The sequence below is a fragment of the Oncorhynchus mykiss genome, chromosome 11, assembly GCF_057628025.1.
Source record: "Oncorhynchus mykiss isolate SJ-2025 chromosome 11, ASM5762802v1, whole genome shotgun sequence".
NCBI lineage: Eukaryota > Metazoa > Chordata > Actinopteri > Salmoniformes > Salmonidae > Oncorhynchus > Oncorhynchus mykiss.
In genome coordinates, this window is record NC_143032.1 from 54,655,654 (window position 1) to 54,681,506 (window position 25,853).

At 44.6% G+C, this 25,853-nt stretch overlaps 1 protein-coding gene across 1 annotated transcript in view; it reads left to right on the top strand.

Annotated features, from left to right (window-relative positions):
* The window catches only part of LOC110535942 (rasGAP-activating-like protein 1), a 59,413-nt gene that overhangs the window by 25,976 nt on the left and 7,584 nt on the right, over nt 1-25,853 (top strand). The window contains exons 6-15 of the mRNA XM_021621337.3: nt 8,407-8,488; nt 8,612-8,752; nt 8,938-9,029; nt 16,988-17,105; nt 19,294-19,447; nt 22,061-22,125; nt 22,359-22,471; nt 23,827-24,019; nt 24,181-24,318; nt 25,276-25,420. Of these exons, the coding sequence (XP_021477012.1) occupies nt 8,407-8,488; nt 8,612-8,752; nt 8,938-9,029; nt 16,988-17,105; nt 19,294-19,447; nt 22,061-22,125; nt 22,359-22,471; nt 23,827-24,019; nt 24,181-24,318; nt 25,276-25,420 (1,241 nt within the window). The remainder of the gene's footprint in view (nt 1-8,406; nt 8,489-8,611; nt 8,753-8,937; nt 9,030-16,987; nt 17,106-19,293; nt 19,448-22,060; nt 22,126-22,358; nt 22,472-23,826; nt 24,020-24,180; nt 24,319-25,275; nt 25,421-25,853) is intronic.

Below are 25,853 nucleotides of genomic sequence, written 5' to 3' on the forward strand. Positions count from 1 at the left end.
CCGTCGCCGATCTGGCCAATGGCCGATCTGGAGACAACGTTTTTCCTGTTTTCGAGTAGCATCGAAACTGGATAAGAAGACCGGTGTGGTGCAGGTGAATTCACTAGTTTATGCAATGGGGAAAGATGCAGAGATTTTCTACAATGCATTCTCCTTTGATTACTTTAATGATGAGTTCAACAATGATGTGGTGATCGAAAAACTGAATGAACATCTTGTGCCACGGCGCAACGTGATTCACGAACGAGCATGTCTCCATAAACGGATTAAAATAAAAAGGGGAGAGAGACAATGGAATCTTTTGTAAGGAATCTGTATGAGCTAGCTGAACACTGCAAGTTTGGAACTACAAAGGATGAACAAATAAGGGACAGGATTGTGATTGACCTTATGGACAGTGATCTTTCACAAAAGCTACAGCTGGTGGCAGACTTGACACTGGAGAAGGCGATACAAATCACATGCCAGTCTGAGCAGATAAAGAAGCAGCACAGACATGCGAGTGGGAGCTGAGAACTACGTTGATGAGAGGCAAACCACAGCATAGGACAAACAGTTTAAGCAAAGAAATAGTCAATCAAAACAGGGGAATTTCTCACGTTGTAACCACAGCCATGATTACAGTGAAAATTTTCCAGCACTCAACGAAAGATGCAGGAAGTGTAACAAAATGGGGCATTTTGAGATTGCATGCAAAACAAAAATGGTCAAAGAAGTTACAGCTGAGGATGTAGAGGAAATGCAAGGGGCATTCTTTTTAGGATCAGTTACTAAGTAGTCTGAAGATCAGTGGCATGTTGAGCTCCCAGTAAATGGCACACCTGTAAAGTTCAAGATTAACACCGGTGCTGATATTAGAGCGATGTCTCAGAGCACTTACCAGAGAATGCAACAGCGCTCCCGGCTGGTTAACATTGTAACTGATGTTCGCAGCCCAGGTGGCAGGTTTGACTGTATGGGAAATTTTTTAGCCATGAGTGAAAGAAAAGGAGAAAAGTACAAATTCTGGATCTTTGTGATTCAAGGACCATATGCTAATAACCAAGTTAGCAGAACCGTTGCTTGCAAGAAGAGTTTGTTCCTCAGAGCAGATGAGATCAGCACAGATGTGTTTGGAGAGATAGGGCCACTGAACTGTGAACCAGTCAAGATTGAATTTAGGCCCGATGCAGTCTCCTATTCTCTGACTTCGCCACGCGGAATTCCTTTTCCACTCCCTTTCAAAAGCGGAGGATGAACTCAACAGAATGGAAAGAAATGGCATCAGAGGGAGTAACCGAGTTTACAGACTGGTGTGTTCCCATGGTGCTGGTGATGAAGAAAAATGGCAGTGTGAGAACATGCGTAGACTTAAAACGACTCAACGAAGCTGTGACGCGGGAGAGGTTCATCTTACTCACCTTGGAGGATATAGTACCCAAGCTATCCAGGGCGAGAGTCTTCTCCACACTCGATGCGTCTAGCGGTTTTTGTCAGATACCGTTTGAACCCAGCTGCAACCCATCAAAGAGTCAGGACTAAAGCTGAACAATAACAAGTGCCACTTTGGGAAGTCGGAGATCCAGTACTTCTGTCATGTGATCGGAGCGGATGGGATAAAGCCGGATGACAGCAAAGTGAAAGACGTCTCCGAGATGCCCAGTCCAACAAACATCATTGAGCCGGGCCTGTCATCAGTGCTACACCCCATCACTGAGCTATTGAAAAGAGCGATGTGGGGAGACCCACAGGAGCAGGTATTGGCATACAACAATGCCGGCAAACCAACTGTAGTCAGTGCAGACGCAAGTAGCTATGGCCTCGGAGCTACACTCCTATAGGAACAAGAGGAAGGTGAGCTCCATCCAGAGACTGAGAGAAGGTACGTGCAAATTAAAAAAGAGTGCCTTACAGGTGTATGTGCATGCAAATGATTTGCCCACTACCTGCAGGGGATGGACAGCTTTGTTTTACATACAGACCATAAGCCACTCGTTCCATTGATCAACATGTACGACCTGGACAAAGCACCACTCAGCTGTCAGCAACTGCTCATGCGCCTCATGCGTGTCAATGGGAAAGCAGTGTTCCCTGGGAAGCAGTTAGTGGTGGCTGACACACTGTCAAGAAACCCACTGAATGAAAACACGTCAGACAGAAGAAGAAGTCAAAGCATATGTGGAGGCTGTGGAGGAGAACAGACCAGTGTCTGCACACAGGTCCGATGACATCAGAGAGGCGACATGCAACGATGCACACCTCCAAATGGTCATGGGCTACATCCACAAAAGGCTGGCCTCAGAGAATGGTGCAGCTACCCTACACTCTACAGGGATTCCACACAGCGAGAGCGCATCTATCGGAGCGGGACGGACTTGTGCTATATCAAGACAGGATTGTCATCCCAGCTTCACAGAGGGAAACAGATCTACAACAGATACACAAAGGTCACATGGGGCTGACAAAGTGCAGAGAAAGAGCCAAGATGTCGGTGTGATGGTCGGGCATCAGTGCCCACATCGCGAGAAAAGTGATGTAATGCAGGTTCTGTACAGAGAACATACAAACTCAAAAGAGAGAACCACTTGTCATCACACCTTTACCTAAGGGTCCGTGGCAGAAGATCACAGCCAACTTGTGTGAGCTATAGGGCAAGAAATACCTCATAGTGGTGGACTACTATTCTAGGGACATAGAAATAGCTCACCTGCCCACTACCACTAGCCAGCAGGTCATCAACCGCCTCAATGGTATGTTTGTACCTACAGAGCTCGTTAGTGACAATGCTACTCAGTTTGTTCAAGGAGTTCAAGGAGTTCAGAAAGAAGTATGATTTTGCTCATACCACCTCCGGTCTCCATTACGCGCAGGCAACTAGAGCTGCGGAGAGAGCTGTACAGACAGCTAAGCAAATTCTTAAACAACCACACATGACTCTAATGTGCTACCGAGCCACGCCCATCAGCGCAACAGGAGCAAGCCCAGCACAACTCATGACTGGACGTCAGATCTGGACGACGGTCCCCGTGATTGATGAGAAACTCCAACCAAAACGCATCAGCCACAACGGTGTTAAACAGAAGGACCAGAAAGCTAAACAAGTTTACCAGTTATTCTATTACAGGAGGCATTCAGTGCGCCCCCTACCGGAATTACACCCTGGACAGAGTGTAAGAGTCAAGCTGGACGGAGAGAAAGGATGGAAAATACCAGCAGTTGTCATCAGCAAATCTCCAGAGCCGAGATCCTACGTTGTGGAAACTGAACACGGCACCATCGCTCAGAGAAACATGCAACACCTTCAGGCTTTTCCAGAGTCACCTACTCCAGAGAGACAGCAGCAGAACAACAAAAGAGTCACCCAGTCTACAAGTGAGGGCCAGCCAGCTCCCTCACTCAGTCCACCACCTCAGCCAGCCTCACCACAACTGGCGAGAATGACCTCGAGAGGTAAAACTACCACTGAGGTTAATAGACACCTGAGAAAAAACATAAGAAAGAAAGAGGTATGGGAACAGCAACTGTTTTGGGGCAGAATAATCCTTATGTTGCTGTGGACAAAGGGCTGTCTACCCCTATGTCCTAGTTGACACAGTTATGTGTATTGTCGATGTTAGAGAAAAACAAAACGTATGTTAATATGTTACAAAAAAATATATACTGTATGTTATTGAAAAACAAATATTTGTATTTGTATTGAAACGGTCCACAGGGTGAATATTTGTATTAGGTCGAGAGGATGTTATAGTTTTGATTCCTCTCAGAAAAGCCGATATGTAGTAATGTCTGATAGGTATGACTGACCTAGCGAACTACGGTAATAGGACTAACCTAGCAATGAGGACTAGCAGATAGTAGCTCGGTGGACTGCATGTTAATTGACTGATTTAAGAGTTATTAAACATAACAAAACCGGATAATTCATGCCTGGTCTCCATCATGACATACACCAACTTCTGGGCAAAGGGTGAGAACCAAGAATAATGAGGATACCGTTCCAGAGACTTGAGATTATGGGATGAAACAACTTTGTTTTCTCTCATGGAAGCAGAGCACCACATGGGAAACATCCCACTAGCACAAACTGGTTGAATTAACGTTGTTTCAACTAAATGTGTTTACCTGTTGTGATGTGGAATCATGGAGCAAATTGGATTTGAAAAGACATCAACTGATTTGAGGGTGACATTTCAAACCACAGGATTATGTCATCATTGTAACCGATTTTCAACATAAACCAATCTTTAAAAAAAATGTCATGACAGGCCTGATGGAAATGTTGGGTAACTTTCAAAATGTTGACAAAACAAAATACGCTACACTTGTTGGGATCTTTTTGTGTCTGTAAAATGAATTATGCAAGAAATGTCGGTGGAAACACTTATGCGCAAATATTTATATAATAACCATCAAGTCACATGTTGCGTGGTCCTCCCACTACAACTCGTCAGGAAAGCATTCAGTTTATTAGGCTAATGATGAAATAAGTTATGATGAACTTCACAGGGTGGTGAAAGGTGATGAACTTGATGCTCCTTTCCAATCAATTCTACATGTATTTGCGATTCGATACTATGATTTTATTGCAATTCGATGTTCCAAGCATACTGCTCACAATAGAGAGACAGAGAGAGTCATGAGAAAATGACTTTTGATTAGTCATGAGAATAAAAGTGCTGAAAACAAATTGGCTCACTATTTAAAAAGCAGATGGAGAACAAGCTATGAAGGAAAAATACTGGCGTTTTGGTGGAAGTACAGGTTTTTCCCCCTCATCACTATTGTTTACTACCAATGTGCTGACATAATACAGAACATTAATAGACATGAACAGCACTACATCAATTAAAACAACTACAAAAGGCACATACAGTGCATTCGGAAAGTATTCAGACCCCTTGACTTTTTACACATTTTGTTACGTTACAGCCTTATTCTAAAATTGATTAAATTGTTGTTTTCCCCCTCATCAATCTACACACAATAGCCCATAATGACAAAGCAAAAACAGGCTTTTAGAAATGTTGGTACATTTATGGCAGTGATTACAGCCTCAAGTCTTCTTGGGTATGACGCTACAAGCTTGGCACACCTGTATTTGGGGAGTTTCTCCCATTCCTCTCTGCAGATCCTCTCAAGCTCTGTCAGGTTGAATGGGGAGCGTTGCTGCACAACTATTTTCATGTCTCTCTGGAGATGTTTCAAATCCGGGCTCTAGTTGGGCAACTCAAGGACATTCAGGGACTTGTCCCGAAGCCACTCCTGCGTTGTCTTGGCTGTTTGCTTAGGGTTTTTGTCCTGTTGGAAGGTGAACCTTTGCCCCAGTCTGAGGTCCTGAGCGCTCTGGAGCAGGTTTTCATCAAGGATCTCTCTGTACTTTGCTCCGTTCATCTTGAGTGCTGCAGAGTGCTGCAGAGATGATTGTCCTTCTGGAAGGTTCTCCCATCTCCACAGAGGAACTCTAGAGCTCTGTCAGAGTGACAATTGGGTTATTGGTCACCTCCCTGACCAAGGCCCTTCTACCCCATTTGCTCAGTTTTGCCAGGCGGCCAGCTCTAGGAAGCGTCTTGGTTATTCCAACCTTCTTCCATTTAAGAATGATGGAAGCCACTGTGTTCTTATGCTGCAGAATTTTTTTGGTACCCTTTCCCAGATCTGTGGCTCTACACAATCTTGTCTTAGAGCTCTACGGACAATTCCTTTGACCTCATGGCTTAGTTTTTGGTCTGACATGCACTGTCAACTGTGGGACCTTTATATAGATAGGTATGTGCCTTTCCAAATTATGTCCAATCAATTGAATTTACCACAGGTGGACTCCAATCAGGTTGTAGAAACATCTCAAGGATGATCAATGGAAACAGGATGGCCCTGAGCTCATAGCAAAGGGTCTGAATACTTATGTAAATAAGTATTTAGGTATTTATTTATTTGCAAACATTTGTAAAAGCCTGTTTTCGCTTTGTCATTATGGGATATTTTCTGTAGATTGCTGAGGAATTAAAAAATAAAAAATAAACATTTTAGAATAAGGCTGTAATGTAACAATGTGGAAAAAGTCAAGGGGTCTGAATACTTTCTGAAGGCACTGTATTTTGGATTCTCAATCTCAACCTAATATCAAAGTTAAAGAATAGGACTAAATTAAATCAAATCAAACATTAAATGGATGCAGTCTATCACGGTGCCATCCGTTTTGTCACCAAAGCCCCATATACTACCCACCATTGCGACCTGTATGCTCTCGTTGGCTGGTCCTCGCTACATATTCGTCGCCAAACCCACTGGCTCCAGGTCATCTGTAAGTCTTTGCTAGGTAAAGTTCCGCCTTATCTCAGCTCACTGGTCACCATAGCAATACCCACCTGTAGCACGCACTCCAGCATGTATATTTCACTGGTTATCCCCAAAGCCAACACCTGTTTTGGCCTCCTTTCCTTACAGTTCTCTGCTGCCAATGATTGGAACAAATTGCAAAAATCACTGAAGTTGGAGACTTATATCTCTCTCACTAACTTTAAGCGTCAGCTGTCTGATCAGCTTACCGATCGCTGCAGCTGTACACAGCCCATCTGTAAATAGCCCATCCAACCAACTACCTACCTCATCCCCATATTTGTTTTTGTTTTTCTGATCTTTTGCACACCAGTATTTCTACTTGCACATCCTCATCTGCACATCTATCACTCCAGTGTAATTTGCTAAATTGTAATTACAGTACTTCGCCACTATAGCCTATTTATTGCCTTACCTCCTTAATTCATTTGCACTGTATACAGATTTTTCTATTGTGTTATTTATCCCATGTGTAACTCTGTTGTTTTTGTCGCTTTGCTTTATCTTGGCATGGTCACAGTTGTAAATAAGAACTTGTTCTCAACTGGCCTACCTGGTTAAATAAAGATGAAAAAAAACAAAAACACTTTAAATAAAGTTTTATTGAATTTAGTCCTATTCTTTAACTTTAATTATTGGTTGAGATGGAGATGTGAATCCAACATAAAACTGATTCATTTGTAGACAAAATGGAATTTGTTGACATCCAAACACATTTCAGTACCACATTTGCAATTGTATAAATAGCCCATCAACTTGTCGACAAATTCATAAATTAAATGTTGGATTCACGTCTCCAACTAAACCAAAAGTAAAAGAAAAAAAGAATAGGATCAAGCCAGTGGCGCAGATGAAACTATCCAAGCATTAGATATCCTTTAAATGTTGATAGTCTCAGTGGAGATCACAATTTCTGTAAAATCAGCATTGATCACTTGCACCATGTAATCTCAACTACAATCCAAGTCATTTGGTTGTGCTATTAGATGAAGCCCAATGATAACACATGAAGTTGTTGTATAAACACAAAATATCTGACATTGTATTCCTATTTGAACTTTGTTGTGGTTTTAATGGTTGAAAGCGCATTGATAACACATTTAGATGACAACTAAACAAAACATCTGACCTTATTTTTCCATTGGATTTTGGCTTTGCTTTTATATTGGTTGAAAGCATAGTGATAACACATTGGGAATTCAACAAACTTCTGGCTGTCTTTTTGAGTGGGTGATTAAAGGTTCAAACCTCATTGATCGACGTCTCAACCAAATATTGCCAAAATGTCCACGTTGAAATGACTTGGTGTGCCCAGTGGGATTGTATCAAACAGCAGAGTTAAGAAAGTCTGGTGCTCCTTTGCCTTTGTGTCCTGTAGACAGCAATGGGCTCCTAATGAGAACATAGTTTTAATGGATTATGTGCCCTGGCCCCTGAATGTGGTAAATATGCTTTCTGTTGTGGTCCAAGTATTTTTGCTGCTATGATGACGGTGACATAGCTAACTATCTTACATGCCCATTCACATCTCTTACACATGAGAATGTATTCAACAAAATGTATCCAGTATAGCTTTGTCTCTGTTTGTCAGACAGTGCTTATCTCTGTAGAGACTGATATACCATGGTGGTTTGTGCTCTCACTTATCTGAGTGTGAATGCACCTCGTCTTAGCACTGGGAGCAGTGAGAGACAGGTTTGATCATGAAAACTGGGTGTATAAACAGGTCACTAACTGGCTCTCTGTGAAAGAGTCTGTCTCTAGCCGACCTCTATGGTGAAGTCACTGTCTCAGTGCTGCTCACTCTTCACCACTGTCGCTCAGCAGCTTGCCTTCTGCTCATGGATGCAGTTCAGTCTGAGTCATACTCTCACTACACTTACTGTCTCACAACACAGGCCCATCTAACAGGCTTCTATGCTGTTCAAAGTTCTCTCATCTTTAGATTTAGCAGAGTAATGTCAAATCTAGAGGAATGATCTGCACATATCATCTCACTCATTGAATCATTCCAGCACCATGTATAGGGACAGGTAAAGGGGCTGCGGGGTTGCTCATACATTAATGTGTTTCTGTTCGTTGACCTCTTAGAGACCTGGCGCCAAGAGACATCTCTGGAACCTCTGACCCCTTTGCCAGAATCCTCTTCAATAACCACAGTGCAGAAACTTCGGTGAGGAGGGAGATGAGCCAGATAACATGTTCATGTCTGAATTATCACCAACTTTAGTGGAAACAAAGACTGATTTGAGCATGTGAAATAGTAAATGAAGGGGTTTTCTGGTGTGTGTGTTAGATCATTAAGAAGACTCGTTATCCACACTGGAGTGAGACCCTGGAGCTGGAACTGGAGACCTGGGAGCTGACTGAGGGAGGGAATGTCACAGTGGAAGTCTGGGACTGGGACATGGTGGGCAAGAATGACTTCCTGGGAAAGGTGAAGAGGTTATGTTCCTAATGTCTATGGGTTACTTATGTTATTATGTGAGGACACATTACACTTATTTCTACTATGTGTAATCATTCATATTTTTACAAATGCCAATATGTATTGTTGGTGCTAGAGTGCTGTTTCAGTTTAGTGTATGGTATGATGTTTCGGTTATTTGTTTTCCTGTTCAGGTGGAAATCCCTTTTGCTTGCCTGCACAAAACACCTGTGTTGCAGGGTTGGTTTCGTCTGCTGCCCCTGGGAAACCATGAGGATGATGCAGGGTAAGGGGTGTGTGTATGTGTTTTCTTTGTTTTTGGACTAGAAGTCCTCACAAGGATAGTAAAACAAGGAACATTCAGACAAGTGGGGACATTTTGCCAGTCCCTGCAAGGAAAAAGGCTATTTTAGGCTTAGGTGTTAGATTTAAGGTTAGGGTTATAATTGGGGTTCAGTTTAGGTTTGGGGTTAGGAATTCATTTTATGGTTTGGGGTTAAGGTTAGGTTCTCCATGGCCAATGTGAGTAAGACATTTAAGCGTGTTGACCCTTGCAAGGCTGCCGGCCCAGATGGTATCCCTAGCCACGTCCTCAGAGCATGCGCAGACCAGCCTGCTGGAGTGTTTACGGACATATTAAATCTCTCCCTATCCCAGTCTGCAGTCCCCACTTTCTTCAAGATGTCCACCATTGTTCCTGCACCCAAGAAAGCAAAGGTAACTGAACGAAATGACTATCGCCCCCCATAGCACTCATTTCTGTCATCATGAAGTGCTTTGATAAGGTAGATGTGATATGATCCTTAACTAGCCTACCTGTCACTACTTACCTGTATCGAAATGTTCTTTAAAGCTGTATCCAAATAATTTCTAAAAATGTGTTTTCGCTTTGTCATTATGGGGTATTTTTTGTAAACTCAGCAAAAAAGGAAACTCTCACTGTCAACTACGTTTATTTTCAGCAAACTTAACATGTGTAAATATTTGTGTGAACATACAAGATTCAAGACAAACTGAACAAGTTCCACAGACATGTGACTAACAGAAATGGAATAATGTGTCCACTACGAGGACAATCAGTTGTCCGTCCTGTCTCCCTGTAGCGCTGTCTTCGGCATCTCACAGTACAGACATTGCAATTTATTGCCCAGGCCACATCTGCAGTCCTCATGCCTCCTTGCAGCATGCCGAAGACATGTTCACGCAGATGAGCAGGGACCCTGGGCATTTTTCTTTTGGTGTTTTTCAGAGTCAGTAGAAAGGCCTCTTTAGTGTCCTAAGTTTTCATAACTGTGACCTTAATTGCCGACCGTCTGTAAGCTGTTAGTGTCTTAATGACCGTTCCACAGGTGCAATTTCATTGTTTATGGTTCATTGAACACGCATGGGAAACAGTGTTTAAACCCTTTACAATGAAGATCTGTGAAAATATTTAGATTTTTATAAATTATGTTTTTATTTTTTTGCTGAGTTTAGTTTGTGAGCTAAGCAGGCTACTGCCTGGGAAGGTCTCGCACTCAGAAGTACGAGATGGGGTGGGGGCGGGGGTAGGTTGACCTCAGGTCTCAACACTGGAGCCTGAATTAGGGGGAATCTATCAAATAGCGCACCTCTAACTTTGTACAGTACTAATGCAATTTAGTAAAATCACACTAATCACAAAATTAGTAAAATCACACTAATCACACTAAATCACACTACGAAAGGCTACCAAATAAACCACTATTCATTAATAATACTGTGAATATATACAGTTGAAGTCGGAAGTTTACATACACCTTAGTCAACTAGATTTAAACTTTTTCACAATTCCTGAAATTTAATTATAGTAAAAAGTCCCTGTTTTAGGTGAGTTAGGATCACCACTTTATTTTAAAAATGTGAAATGTCAGAATAATAGTAGAGAGAATGATTGATTTATTTAAGCTTTTATTTCTTTCATCACGTTCCCAGAGGGTCAGAAGTTTACATACATATTTGGTACCATTGCCTTTAAATGGTTTAACTTTGGTCAAACGTTTCGGGTAGCCCTCCACAAGCTTCCCACAATAAGTTCCTACATTCCTTCTGACAGAGCTGGTGTAACTGAGTCTGGTTTGTAGGCCTCCTTGCTCGCACACGCTTTTTCAGTTTTGCCCACAAATTTTCCATATGATTGAGGTCAGGGCTTTGTGATGGCCACTCCAATACCTTGACTTTGTTGTCCTTAAGCAATTTTGCCACAACTTTGGAAGCATGCTTGGGGTCATTGTCCATTTGGAAGTCCCGTTTGCGACCAAGCTTTAACTTCCTGACTGATGTCTTGAGATGTTGCTTCAATATCTCCACATAATTTTGCATCTATTATTTGAAGTGCACCAATCCCTCGTGCAGCAAAGCACCCCCACAACATGATGCTGCCACCCCCGTGCTTCACAGTTGGGATGATGTTCTTCGGCTTGCAAGCCTCCCCCTTTTTCCTCCAAACATAACGATGGTCATTATCGCCAAACAGTTCTGTTTTTGTTTCATCAGAACAGAGGACATTTCTCCAAAAGGTACGATCTTTGTCCTCATGTGCAGTTGCAAATCGTAGTCTGGCTTTTTTATGGTGGTTTTGGAGCAGTGGCTTATTCCTTGCTGAACGGCCTTCAGGTTATGTCAATATAGGACTCATTTTACTGTGGATAGATATTTTTGTACCGGTTTCCGCCAGCATCTTCACAAGGCCCTTTGCTGTTGTTCTTTGATTGATTTGCACACCAAAGTACGTTCATCTCTAGGAGACAGAACGCGTCTCCTTCCTGAGCGGTATAACGGCTGCGTTGTACTATGGTGTTTACATTTGCATACTATTGTTTGTACAGATGAACGTGGTACCTTCAGGCATTTGGAAATTACTCCCAGGGATGAACCAGACTTGTGGAGGTCCACAATTTTTTTTTCTGAGGCCTTGGCTGATTTCTTTAGATTTTCCCATGATGTCAAGCAAAGAGGCACTGATTTTGAAGGTAGGCCTTGACATACATCCACAGGTACACCTCCAATTGTCTCAAATTATGTAATTAGCCTATCACAAGCTTCTAAAGCCATTACATAATTTTCTGACATTTTCCAAGCTGTTTAAAGGCACAGTCAACTTAGTGTATGTAAACTTCTGACCCACTGGAATTGGGAATCAGTGAATTATAAGTGAAATAATCTGTCTGTAAACAATTGTTAATCGACTTGCCAAAACTATAGTTTGTTAACAAGAAATTTGTGGAGTGGTTGTTAAACAAGTTTTAATGACTCCAATCTAAGTGTATGTAAACTTCGACTTCAACTGTAGTTTCACAGACATATTGTTGCATTTTTTCTGATTTGTGCGAAATCGTTAAGAATAATATAAAACAGTCCAAATTTGTGGATCGCTCTCAGATTTTTTCTTACTCTTCCAGTGACTGTAGCTGAAGCATAGAGGATCTTTTGTAATGATGGGGCGGAAGTCGGAAGCAGGTGAAACGTTTTAATAAAACAAAATCAAGAACACGACACTAACATAAGGCAGTACGCCGATACACAATAACAATACCAACAAGGAAGGGAACGTGCCCACTCACCCTGCCAGTCCTGACAGTGACTCCTCAGGAACCTCCCTAGCTCCTGATTCATCCTCTCCACCTGCCCGTTAGACTGTGGCCGCTACCCGGATGTGAGGCTAACCTTGACCTCGAGCTTTTCCAATTCAGGATGTGAATTGGGGGCCACGGTCTGAGATGTCCTCCGGAAGGTCATAATGCCGGAAGACCTGCTGGAAAAGTGCCTCAGTGACCTGGAGAGCAGTGGGAAGACGAGGAAGAGGGATTAGGCGACATGACTTGGAGAATATATCCACTACCACTAGAATGAAGATCAGTAACTCAGTAAGTCAATCGATAGATGGGACCAAGGTCTCTGAGGCACGGGAAGCGGCAGGAGCTTCCCTGCTGGAGCATTCTGGGTGGACTTGGTTTGAGCACACTGAACAGGAGTTGACATACCGCGTAACATCCTGCACCAAGGTGGGCCACCAGTATTCCTCAGTGATGGAATGGATGATGTGAGAAATACCTGGATGTCCAGCGATGACAGCTGTGTGCCCAGGTCAGCAAACCATCCCTTATCCCTATGGGAACGTAGATGTGTGCGCCCAGGTCAGCAACCGATCCCTTATCCCTGTGGAAACGTAGATGTGTGTGCCCAGGTCAGCAACCGATCCCTTATCCCTGTGGGCACGTAGATGTGTGTGCCCAGGTCAGCAACCGATCCCTTATCCCTGTGGGTACGTAGATGTGTGTGCCCAGGTCAGCAACCGATCCCTTATCCCTGTGGGAACGTAGATGTGTGTGCCCAGGTCAGCAACCGGTCCCTTATCCCTGTGGGAACGTAGATGTGTGTGCCCAGGTCAGCAGCCGATCCCTTATCCCTGTGGGAACGTAGATGTGTGTGCCCAGGTCGGCAACCGGTCTCTTATCCCTGTGGGAACGTAGATGTGTGTGCCCAGGTCGGCAACCGGTCCCTTATCCCTGTGGGAACGTAGATGTGTGTGCCCAGGTCAGCAACCTATCCCTTATCCCTGTGGGAACGTAGATGTGTGTGCCCAGGTCAGCAACCGATCCCTTATCCCTGTGGGAACGTAGATGTGTGTGCCCAGGTCAGCAACCGATCCCTTATCCCTGTGGGAACATAGATGCGCGCGTGAGGACAATTCTGGGGTGCGGGCTCACTCTCTAGAGCCTGGCAGCCAGTGTCTCCTTGGCTCCCTCCAGCCAGTGTCTCCACTCCTCTAATGCCAACTTCACCGCCAAGAGCTACCGATCACCAAGAGCTCCCGATCGCCGACGTCGTAATTCCTCTCTGCGGGGGACAGTTTCTTGGAGAAGAAAACACAAGGATGCAATTTTAGTGTGTCCCCCTGTCTTTGTGACAAAACTGCTCCGACACCCACCTCCGATGCGTCTACCTCAACCACAAAGGGTAGCGTGGGATCTGGGTGTTTTAGCAAGGGGGCGGAGGTGAAACACCCCTTGAGGAGATGAAAGGCGTCGTCGGCTGCTGGAGACCAAACCAACCTACGAGGCCCACCCTTGAGGAGGGAGGTGAGAGGAGCGGCGACGCTGAAGTTCCTGATGAAGCGACTGTAAAAGTTGGAAAACACCAAAAACCGTTGTAACCCCTTGATGGTGGTTGGGACTGGCCATGACTTTCCAGCATCTACCTTCTTGTCCACCATCCTCACTCCCTGCGGGCTGATTTGGTAGCCCAAGAAGGAGACAGCCCTCTGGTGGAATTGGCACTTCTCCGCCTTCACGAACAGGTTGCTAGCCAAGAGGCGTTCCAGGACTGCTCGAAACGTGAGTGATGTGATCTTCCAGGTTGGTCGAGAAGATCAGGATGTCATCGATGTACACAATCACCTGACGTCCGCATGTCCCTGAACACCTCGTTGACGAATGCCTGGAACACTGACGGAGCATTGGCTAAGCCAAAGGGAATAACCAAGTGCTCGTAGTGACCAGACATCGTGCTGAACACCGTCTTCCACTCATCCCCCTCCCGGATGCGAATGAGATTGTAGTCACTCCGCAGGTCCAGTTTGGTGAAGAACCGGGCCCAGCGGAGCTGCTCGATGGCTGACTGCACCAGCGGGAGAGGGTCCCGATACTTCGCGGTGATGTCATTGAGTCCACGGTAATCGATACAAGGGCGTAATCCTCCCTCCTTCTTGGCCACGAAGAAGAAACCAGCCGACGCAGGGGACTTGGACCTGCGGATGACACCCTGTTGGAGCACCTCTTGAATGTAGTCCTCCATGGCCTGGGTCTCAGCCACTGACAGAGGGTAGATGCGTCTGCGCGGAGGGAAAGCACCGGAAAACAGGTCAATGGCAAAGTCCCAGGGGCGATGAGGAGGTAGACAGGTAGCGCAGGTCTTGGAGAATACCTCCCTTAGATCCTGATATTCCTCCGGAATGTTTGGGCTGGAGGGCAACCACAGGACTCTCAAACGACGTGGAACCACAGGGGACAGGAAAGCAGGTCATCCGGCATTCAGGTGACCAGTCGGTGATTCTCATCCTCGACCATGAGATGATAGGGTTATGGCGCTGAAGCCAAGGTAGACAGAGGATGATCTTGTGAACTGGTGCAATGGTGATGAAGGGATGTTTTCCTGGTGATCGGGCTCCATGGTGAGGGTGAGTGGTTGGGTGATGTGTGTGATGGTTCCAGATCCTAGAGGCTGACAGTCGAGACCTTGAACTGGAAAAGGAGAGGAAGCAAGGGTCTGATCCATAAAGTTCCCTGCGGCGCTGGAATCCACTCAATATGTAGACACAGGGCATGAGGGACAGTCAGCCAGAGTGATGGGTACTAAAAATAGTCTAACAGGAAGAGCAGTAAATGGAATACTCACTCCAGGTCTGGGGGATGTAACATCACGTGACCATCCCTCTGCTCTAATGGATCCCAGATTCTGAAGTAATGGACACCGCTGGCGCTTGTGCCCTCCCTGGGCACAGTACAGACAGAGCCCCAGCTGTATCCGTCTGTCTCGTTTTGCAGCGGGAAGACGTGTAACCCCTACCTCCATGGGTTCAGGCTCTGATCCCGAACACTCGCCGAAGGAGGGAGATAAGTGATGGAGATGCCAAAGCTCCTGGAGGAGGTTATCCAGACGATGGCCATCGCAATGAGTGTGTCTAGGGTGAGGTTGTCATCTCGGCAGGCCAGTTCAGTCTGGACCTCCTCGTGCAGACCTCTTCTAAATAATGTGCTGAGCGCTGACTCATTCTATCCACTGGAAGCTGCTACTGTCCGGAAGGTAAGTGCAGTAGCCCTCAGATTCCTCTGCTGGAGCTGACGCAGACACTCACCTCCCGCTCTGCCCGCCATGGGATGATCAAAAATACATTTAAAACAGAGCCATGAACCCCTCATAAGACTCGAGCTCCTCCTCTCTTCCCAGACGGCCGTAGCCCATTCCAATGCCCGCCCAGTCAGCAGAGAAATATCCGTGGCAACCTTAGACCTCTCGGTGGTGGGAGCTCCCATCTGAAGTGAGAAATAGAGGGAGCACTGAAGGAGGAAGCCACGGCATTTGGATGGTGTCCCTTCATATTTCTCCTGGAGGGATAAACAGGCATCGCTGACCTGAGTGGTTTGCTGGATGGGCTGGTGTGCTGACTCGTTGGGTAGACTGGCTCTAGAATATCCTCCACTGTTGAGACGTTGTAGACTGTGGACAATATAAAGCCACTGTAAATGTGCAATTTTGTCACACAACACAATGCCACAGATGTCTCAAGTTTTGAGGGAGCGCGCAATTGGCATGCTGACTGAAGGAATGTCCAACAGAGCTGTTGCCAGATAATTTTATGTTAATTTTCTCTGCCATTTTAAAAGAATTTGGCAGTACGTCCAACCAACCTCAACTGCAGACCACTTGTAATCGCGCCAGCCCAGGACCTACCCATCCGGCTTCCTCTTTTGTGGGAAAAAACTCAATTCTGATTGGCTGGGAGACTGGCTCCCCAGTTGCTGTGCCTAATAAATGTATTTCAATTGACTGATTTCTCTTAATGAAATGAAAGTCTGGAAAATCTTTGACGTTGTATGTTGTGTTTATATTTGTTCAGTATATTTAGCTAAAATAATGAATTGCTGAAATAAAATGGACAATTGAAAAACGGACCCCCATTTTCTCAGGTGTTTATTACCCTGTCAGGTGAATGTCAGCCTAATAAGTATAAGGCAAAGGTTTGAAGACAGCCGGCGGATCACTGTTTAAATATCTTATTCCCTCACCGAGTTTCATCAAGGGACAAGGGTATACAGCTAGGGCTCTGCAGGCATCTGTTCTCTGTGATAACAGTAGAACAAGGGTGACTGTGATAGCAAGGCACACACACACACACACACACAGAGAGAGAGTCATTACGGAATGAGTCACAGATTTAGGGGGTTATTTGTTCCGGAAGAAATGACAAGGTACTATCAGAAGGGAGGTCTGTCACTCCCAAGATGGCAGGGTAGAGGAAACTGGAAAGGCCATTATAGGGTGGTTGTCACACATCATACCCCGCATGGCAATCCACCAAACCTATCCCCGGTGTGGGCACATTCCCTTTTTAATACTCAGCACTGCTTGTGCTATGTTTGTGCTAAGCAAACTTCCCGTGAGTATTGTTTAAGTGTTGTGACTGTAATGTCTCTGAGGCCTCCCTCTCTCTCTCTCTGTCCACAGAGGTAAGCTGGGTGCGCTGCGTCTTAAGGTGCGTCTGGTGGAGGACCGTATCCTGCCCTCCATGTACTACCAGCCTCTCATTGACCTGCTGGTGGAGTCTGTCATCTCTCCTGCTGAGGTCAGCATCACACTACTGTCACAAACACAACACATTGTTATTAACTCATTCTACAGGATATTTTTCAGTGGAGGCTCTTCAGAGGAGGAAGAGGTGTACCATTCACCTCAGTGAATTTCATACAAAATAAAATTGTTAAAACATTTAAAAACTATACTAAATACATTCACCAAATAATGTTTTAAAACACACTGTTTTGCAATGAAGGTAGCCTCAACAGCCATCTGTAGGGTATCACCATGGTGTAGCCGGAGGACAGCTAGCTTCCGTCCTCCTCTGTGTACATTGACTTCAATACAACACCTAGGAGGCTTATGGTTCTCAACCCCTTCCATAGACTTACACAGTAATTATGACAACTTCCAGAGGATGTTCTCCAACCTATCAGAGCTCCTGCAGCATGAACTGACATGTTGTCCACCCAATCAAATGATCAGAGAATTAATCTAGTACTGAAAGCTACAGCCAGCTAGCACTGCAGTGCATAAAATGTGGTGAGGAGTTGACAATAGTTTTGAACAAATGAATTTCTTCAAAAATAAAGGAGAAGCAGTTTCACTTACTTAGCTAGCAAATGCAGCTAGCTAGTTTAGCATACTCATACAACCTGCTCAAATAGAGGGATGTTAGCTAGCTTGCTATGGCTATCCAACACAATACTGGAACTCTTCCAAGTCAAGGTAAGCTTTTGGTTTTACTACTTTATTGCCGCCGGTGTAACTGCTAAATTTTTAACTGACTATACACTATAGTTACTGCATGATTGTAGCAGGTTTACTAACTTCTTAGTTTTATTAGCTATGTTGACTATGACGTTACTTTAGCTAATATGGGGACAACGATGTAGGTTGTGTGTAGCAGTTATGATATGGTTTGGCTTGGAAAGGTTTTTTCACCTGATGTGTTGTGCATTGAAGTCCACAAACGAAGTGAAAAGGTAAGAGGTAGAGAGCACATAGAATTATTATTATTTACCCATTTTTCTCCCCAATTTCGTGGTAATTTCGTGGTTGTTACAGTCTTGTCCCAACTCCCTTACGGACACGGGAGAGGCGAAGGTCGAGAGCTGTGCGTCCTCCAAAACACAACCCACACTGCTTCTTGACACAATGCCCGCTTAACCTGGAAGCCAGCCACACCAATGTGTCGGAGGAAACAGCGTACACCTGGCGACCGTGTCAGCGTGCATTGTGCCCAGCCCGCCACAGGAGACGCTAGTGCGCGACGGGACAAGAACATCCCTGCCGGCCAAACCCTCCCCTAACCCGGACAACGCTGGGCCAATTGTGTGCCGCCCCATGGGTCTCCCAGTCACGGCCGGCTACGACAGAGCCAGGATCTCAGGATCTCTAGTGGCACAGCTAGCTCTGCGATGCAGTGCCTTAGACCACTGCGCCACTCGGGAGGCCTCACAGAGCACATAGATACGAGAAGGAATACAACGTGGCTGCTCTGAATGTGAGCTGTGTTTATGTGTGATCAGGGGTGTATTCATTCCACCAATTCTGTTGAAAAAATGTTTCTTAAAATGAAGCGAAACTGGGATTAACATACCTGAATGTGTCCAATAGAAACTCTTGTTTGCAACTGTTGGACTAATGATTACACCCTAGATCAGCTAGATGCAGGTAAGAGTGTGCAAGGCTGTATTGAATGTGTCACTGTCTGTCCATGTGTCACTGTCTGTCACCTCAACATTTTCTCTGGACCTGTGTCACCTATGTTGCGATCTTTCATTCATAGGCTAGGTTGTAACAGCCTTATGATGGGTATAGGCAAAATTTGAGTGTCATTTAGTAGCCTAAACCTATAGAGGTTACATTGAACTGGGTGAATGGAATATGAATGACAGTCGTCCAACATACTGTAATAGAAATAAGGCCATGCTCCTAAAAAATGTTGTCCCCCATCTTAAAGGGCACTGACCGCCACTGATATTGTTATGATTTATTCAGCTACTAATGAATTCCATTTTCATGCCATATGGAGATGCCATGATGCGTGATTCCTTTCTATGAAAATACATTTCCTTCTTTAGATTTATTCGAATATGCCATATCCTTCCACAACAGGGTTATATAGAGAGCATAATGTGCTCCATGGCTGACAGACACAAAGTCAGCTTCCTCTCATATATGAACACCTGGCTAATACACCCTGACTATCTCCAACCTATGACCCCTCCCAGGTGGAGGACAGCAGCCCTCTGACCATGCTGGAGGAGGTGACCACGGTTGAGAGCCGGCAGGATGTGGCCATGACCTTGGTCAAGATCTACCTGGGCCAGGGCCTGGTGGTGCCCTTTCTGGACTACCTCAGCACCCGTGAGGTCAACCACACTTGTAAGAGACACGGGCTGGCTTGGGAATTTAACATTGGATAGGAAAGTCATATTTGTGAGCTTTAAAAAAAAACATGGTTATATGACCACTGAATCTCTTGGATGTAGGGAAACAAATCCCTGTGAAGCTGTGAACAACCAGGGAGTGTGTAGGTTAAGATAGTGTACAGTGTGGGAAGGAGCTTTGAGTGTACAGTACAAGTCAAAAGTTTGAACGCTCATTCAAGGGTTTTTCTTTATTTGTACTATTTTCTACATCGTAAAATAACAGTGTAGACATCAAAACTATGAAATAACATATATGGAATCATGTAGTAACCCATTTTTTAAAATTTACAAATCAAAATATATTTTATATTTGAGATTCTTCAAAGTAGCCACCCTTTGCCTTGATGATAGCTTTACACACTTTTGGCATGCTCTCAAACATCTTCACCTGGTATGCTTTTCCAACAGTCTTGAAGGAGTTCCTACATATGCTGAGCACTTGTTGGCTGCTTTTCCTTCACTCTGCGGTCCAACTCATCCCAAACCATCTCAATTGGTTTGAGGTCAGGTGATTGTGGAGGCCAGGTCATCTGATGCAGCACTCCATCACTCTCCTTCTTGGTCAAATTGCCCTAACACAGCCTGGAGGTGTGTTGTGTCATTGTCCTGTTGAAAACAAATTATAGTTCCATTTAAGCGCAAACCAGATGGGATGCTGTGGTAGTCATGCTGGTTAAGTGTGCCTTGAATTCTAAATAAATCACAGACAATATCACCAACAAAACATCCCCACACCATCACATCTCTTCCTCTATGCTTCATGGTGGGAACCACGCATGCGGAGATCATCCGTTCACCTACTCTGCATCTCACAAAGACACGGCGGTTGGAACCAAAAATCTAAAATTTGGACTCATCAATCAAAGGACAGATTTCCACCGGTCTAATGTCCATTGCTCGAGTTTCTTGGCCCAAGTAAGTCTCTTCTTATTATTGGTGTCCTTTAGTAGTGGTTTCTATGCAGCAATTCGACCATGAAGGCCTGATTCACGCAGTCTCCTCTGAACAGTTGATGTTGAGATGTGTCTGTTACTTGAACTCTGTGAAGCATTTATTTGGGCTGCAATCTGAGGTGCAGGTAACTTTAATGAACTTGTCCTCTCCAGCAGAGGTAACTCTGGGTCTTCCTTTCCTGTGGTGTTCCTCATGAGATCCAGTTTCATCATAGCGCTTGATGGTTTTTGCAACTGCACTTGAAGAAACCTTTACCAGATTAATGTTAAAGTAATGGACTGTTGTTTCTCTTTCCTTATTTGAGCTGTTCTTGATGTAATATGGACTTGGTATTTTACCAAATAGGGCTATCTTCTGTATACCACCCCTAACTTGTCACAACACAACTGATTGGCTCAAATGCATTAAGAAGGAAAGAAATGCCACAAATGTACTTTTAACAAGGCACACCTGTTAATTGAAATGCATTCCAGGTGACTACCTCATGAAGCTGGTTGAGAGAATTCCAAGTGTGCAACGCTGTCATCAAGGCAAAGGGTGGCTACTTCGAAGAATCTCAAATATAAAATATATTTTGATTTGTTTAACACTTTTTTTGGTTACTACATGATTCCATATGTGTTATTTCATAATTTTGATGTCTTCACTATTATTCTACAATTTAGAAAATAGTAAAAAAAATAAAGAAAAACCCTTGAATGAGTAGGTGTGTCAACTTTTGACTGGTACTGTATGTGTGCTAGGCAGATTGAATAAGAGCCCAGCTGCTCACCTGCTCTTGTTCCTGCGTATCCCACAGAGGCTCTAAGCGTTGTTGGTATTTAACACTGATTTGACGCTCTTTCTCTAATCGTAGCAGCAGCCACGGTCGGGCTGTGTGGGCGGGCGGTGCACGCCTGCCAGCACTATATTTATCAGACCTCCGACAATTATCCACCCTTAAGTCGTTTCACAAGTTCTGCGTGTTCATTAATTATATTTCTGTCTCCACCCGCGTCCCCAGGCTAAGTCATAAGGAGTTTTGTTGTGCTCTGCGTGTTTTCTTCTCTTTCTGTTCGTGTGCCTTGCGATTACAAACAAAATGCCTAAGTTTCCATAGCAACTCCACACGATCTGAAAGGGAGATCAAAATAGATGTTGGGGAGCAGCAAGACATTAAATCAGGGCACAAAGACAAATGAGAAAAAAACTACCTTAGAAGTTGTGTGGTGGACCCAAACTTCTAACTATCCTTTATGTCGTGAAAGTGCAGGCAGCTCCTCCCTATCCCCTCTCACAAATGACCTTTAGGTATACAACTAAAACACTTTGCCTGGTAACAGGTCATATCACCATGACTACTTCAATGTTACTCCCTCCAAGGATAAAGGTAACTGTGTAGCAAAGAGGGCCAAAGACAGTCATGTTTGAATACTGAAATTAGAGTAGCGCTAGTATTTGGGTGACCCTCGTAGACCAAGATCAATATCTGGTTCATGACTCCTCTTAGCCCCATATACAGTGGTTTAGAAATATGATGTCCCTGAAGTGAATAGCCTGTCCTATGTTATAAAGATATGTTACATTTTTTGTTATTTACATTCCTCTTCCTTTTCATTTATCCTTCTGACAGCGGATCCAAACACCTTGTTCCGGTCCAACTCTCTAGCTTCCAAAGCCATGGAGCAGTTCATGAAGGTGAGTGGAACTCCAGTATATTCTCATCATGTTGTCTAGGCATGCTCAATCCAACATGTTAGCTGGATTCACTCTTGGCAGTCACACTATGCTCACACCTGTCCCACAGTATATACATGCCAAAGACTTCAATCTAAGAACCACTGTTATTCTGAATAACTGGTGTTAGCCGGATAAATATAAAATAGCATTGAATGTATGCTTTGTAAATGTGAGGTATTGTGAACTGGCAGGCTGTGGGGATGCTGTACCTTCATGAGGTCCTGAAGCCCATCATTAACCGCATCTTTGAGGAGAAGAAGTACATTGAGTTGGACCCGTGTAAAATTGACCTGAACAGAACCAGGTAAAGAGGAAATACTGGTGTAGAAATACAGATGTAAAAAATGGTTTATGAGATGTAATAGTTTCCTGGATAACAGCACACAACATCTTCACAGTTGACTAGAGACAACAACATCAAGATATGAAAAAGGAATGTAAAAATGGGGGAAGGTTGTTGCCTGGCAACCAGAGAGAACCCCCTAAGATAGGCCCAGTCGGTATTAGATAGAACATCGCGACCCTGCCCGCCTGTGGTGAAAAAAAAACCTGTGGTTACCTAGGTTACCCCATTGGCTCACAGCAAAACCTTGATATTTTCCAAACGCAATTTTCTTGTTGCCTGATTTTAGTCAATTACAAAACAACATTTAAGAAAAGTACAACATGTGTAAAGATGACTTTTCAATATTGCCTGCTCCCTAGCGTTCTCACTACTTAGAAAAATGTAATATTGTAGGGCTTCCCTCATCCCCCTTTTCATGACGATGCTAGCAGCTGCTTAAGTGAGTGAGTGCTAGCTAGCAAATGGAACATTAAGCTAGCCAAGACCAACAACACAAACAAACAAACTATACAGCTCCAAGTAGTAAGTGAAGTTACAAATGGACTGTATTAAACAAGTTAAATGTCTTACCTGTGATGAAATGTTTTACGTTTAGCCTTCTTGGACACTGCATCCCCATATTTCCCACTCTCCCACACTGAACAGCCTGAAGCCAGAGGGCTGAAGCCAGAGGGCTGAAGCCAGAGGGTTCCTCTCGCAGGCTCTATTTCCCTACGTGGGAATATTACGAATCGTAGGTTAGGATTTTTGACCTGGTTGCGTGTACATTGAACGACACAGCAGCTTTTCAGCATGTTTTGTTATTTCTGTATAACAAAAATCGATGACGAAGTTGCCTCTTTTACAATGGGGGTCAATAGGAAAGAATGTTGGTTTCCCCAATTTGTGGGCATGGTCGAGGGGAATTCCTTATTATTATGTGAATACCGCCTGGGACTATGCCTATCTCTAATACCCACCCATCTCCAGTATCTATCATCGCTACAGCCAAGACCAGACCTGATATTTACACAGACTGATCCTAAATATCCTCAGACTTAACCTGCTATGTACTGTAACACTATGCTATCTGTCCACATATGTGCTCATGTCTCTACAGACATCACAGCACTGAGGTATCTATTGATTCATGGAATGTCTTGATATTGTATTGATTTGCCCTGTGCACAGACTTCCTAATTAGTGACAATGCTTTTTGTACAAAGCAAAGATCACAGTAACGATCCGACAGACCCTTGCGTTTCAGAGCATCATTGATTTGGCAGTATACATTTCGTTTCAATGTAACACTGACCCTCTCTTTCTCTCTGGAGGCGTATCTCATTTAAAGGTGCGGCGTCTGAGGCTGAGGTGAGGGAGAGCAGTGTGGAGATGCTGCAGGGCTATCTGTCCAGCGTCGTAGAGTCCATTGTGGGGTCAGTTGCCCAGTGCCCTCCCGTGATGAGGGTGGCCTTTAAACAGCTGCACAAGAGGGTGGAGGAGCAGTTCCCTGAGCCAGAGAACGAGGTCAGTCTCACCAATAGGTCAATGGTCAAATGCACCTACAAAGGTCACCGAGATGAAGGTGTGTTTTCAGTGCTGGATAGAGAATAGACACTGGGGCGGTGTCAGTGTTTTTCTTTATTCATATCTCTTGTACTCCTTCCCTACTCACCTTCTCCCCACAGGATGTGAAGTATCTGGCCATTAGTGGATTCTTCTTTCTGCGTTTCTTTGCCCCTGCTATCCTCACACCCAAGCTATTTCACTTGAGGGACCAGCATGCAGATACACGCACCAGCAGGACACTGTTACTGCTTGCCAAGGTACTGTGCCCTTGCACGCACACACACTAACACACATGCATGCACACACATTCCTAAACAGTGCCACACAGTAAAACCAGCCTGATCACTAGAAATAGACTTCGATTTCTGACATCTGAGAACGTCGATATACACAGAAAAAGAAAAACGATTGGTCAGCGCTGGGCGCGAACATGTGATGCTCAGACCACTGTGCCACTGCAATTCACAATGCTCTAGCAAGCCATGACAATGGTTGATAATGCTTGACGGTTACAGCAAGTCGTTTTGCTTTTAAGCCATCCCCAAACCATTCCCATGACCTTAACCCCTCAGCATTAATGCCTTAACTGTCAACAATTGAATTGATTCTGTTTTAATCCTGTAACCACGCTGAATTAACCCTGTACCCATGCAGAATTAATGCGTCAAAAATAGAAGTTCATCCATAATACGTTGAATTTCGAAGGAAAACTATGAGACCGTGTTGGTAAAACAGTTGTAGAGGATAGAGTTGCTGTCCGTGGTGCTGAAGTCCTGTTGCTATGCGTCCTCTACAGAACATTTTCTATTTTTACCTCTGTGTGCGGCCAGGCTGTGGTTCAAAGCAGAGCTTCTGAGAGGGGTGGAGAGGGGCTTTCTCTGCTCCCTTAGTCAGGTGTGTGTGTGTGTGTGTGTGTGTGTGTGTGTGTGTGTGTGTGTGTGTGTGTGTGTGTGTGTGTGTGTGTGTGTGTGTGTGTGTGTGTGTGTGTGTGTGTGTGTGTGTGTGTGTGTGTGTGTGTGTGTGTGTGTGTGTGTGTGTGTGTGTGTGTGTGTGAGAGAGATACTCTGTTACTTAAAGCACAAGCAGCACCGGATCATACTGTGCTTTTCATTTAATGCCAGGTTTGATAATGACACTCCTTGTCCATTTGATTGATGGTTTTAGTTACATGAGATAGTGATGGGTGAACATGGCTGTTTCTCTGTGTGCTCCAGGCAGTGCAGAGTGTGGGGAATCTGGGTTTGCAGCTGGGCCACGGCAAGGAGCTGTGGATGGAGCCCCTGCATCCCATAATCCTTTGCAGCGTGGCCTCTGTTAAAGACTTCCTGGACAAGCTCATCGACATAGACCAAGATAGTGGTAAGAAGCACCAGCAAGACACTGTTTATTCAGTAATGCATAGGGTCAGGAGTTTTTTGTCACTACGTCACCTGACTAGTGGAACTCTGGACTCTAGTAGTAATGCATCAGTAGCCTGATGAAGAGCAAGCAGGTTACCGTAGAGATAAGGTAGAGCCACTGGAGGGGAACATCAGAACTTGGCTGGGCTCCTGTCCTGGCAGGCTAACCCACCAGGTGCCGGTGTGGCAAGGCCGTTTATTACTGATATCAATCGTAAGAATAGACCCACTGGTGAAATATTAATGGGCAGCTGGGAGCTGATACTGGGGTAACAAGGGAGCGGGTGTGCTGGGCGTTGGACTGTGCAGCCCTCGCCACCCCTACACACCACACAGATTAGATAGCATGCCCCTTTTATTTCGTGGTTACGTGTCAGCGACTCTGTTGTTGT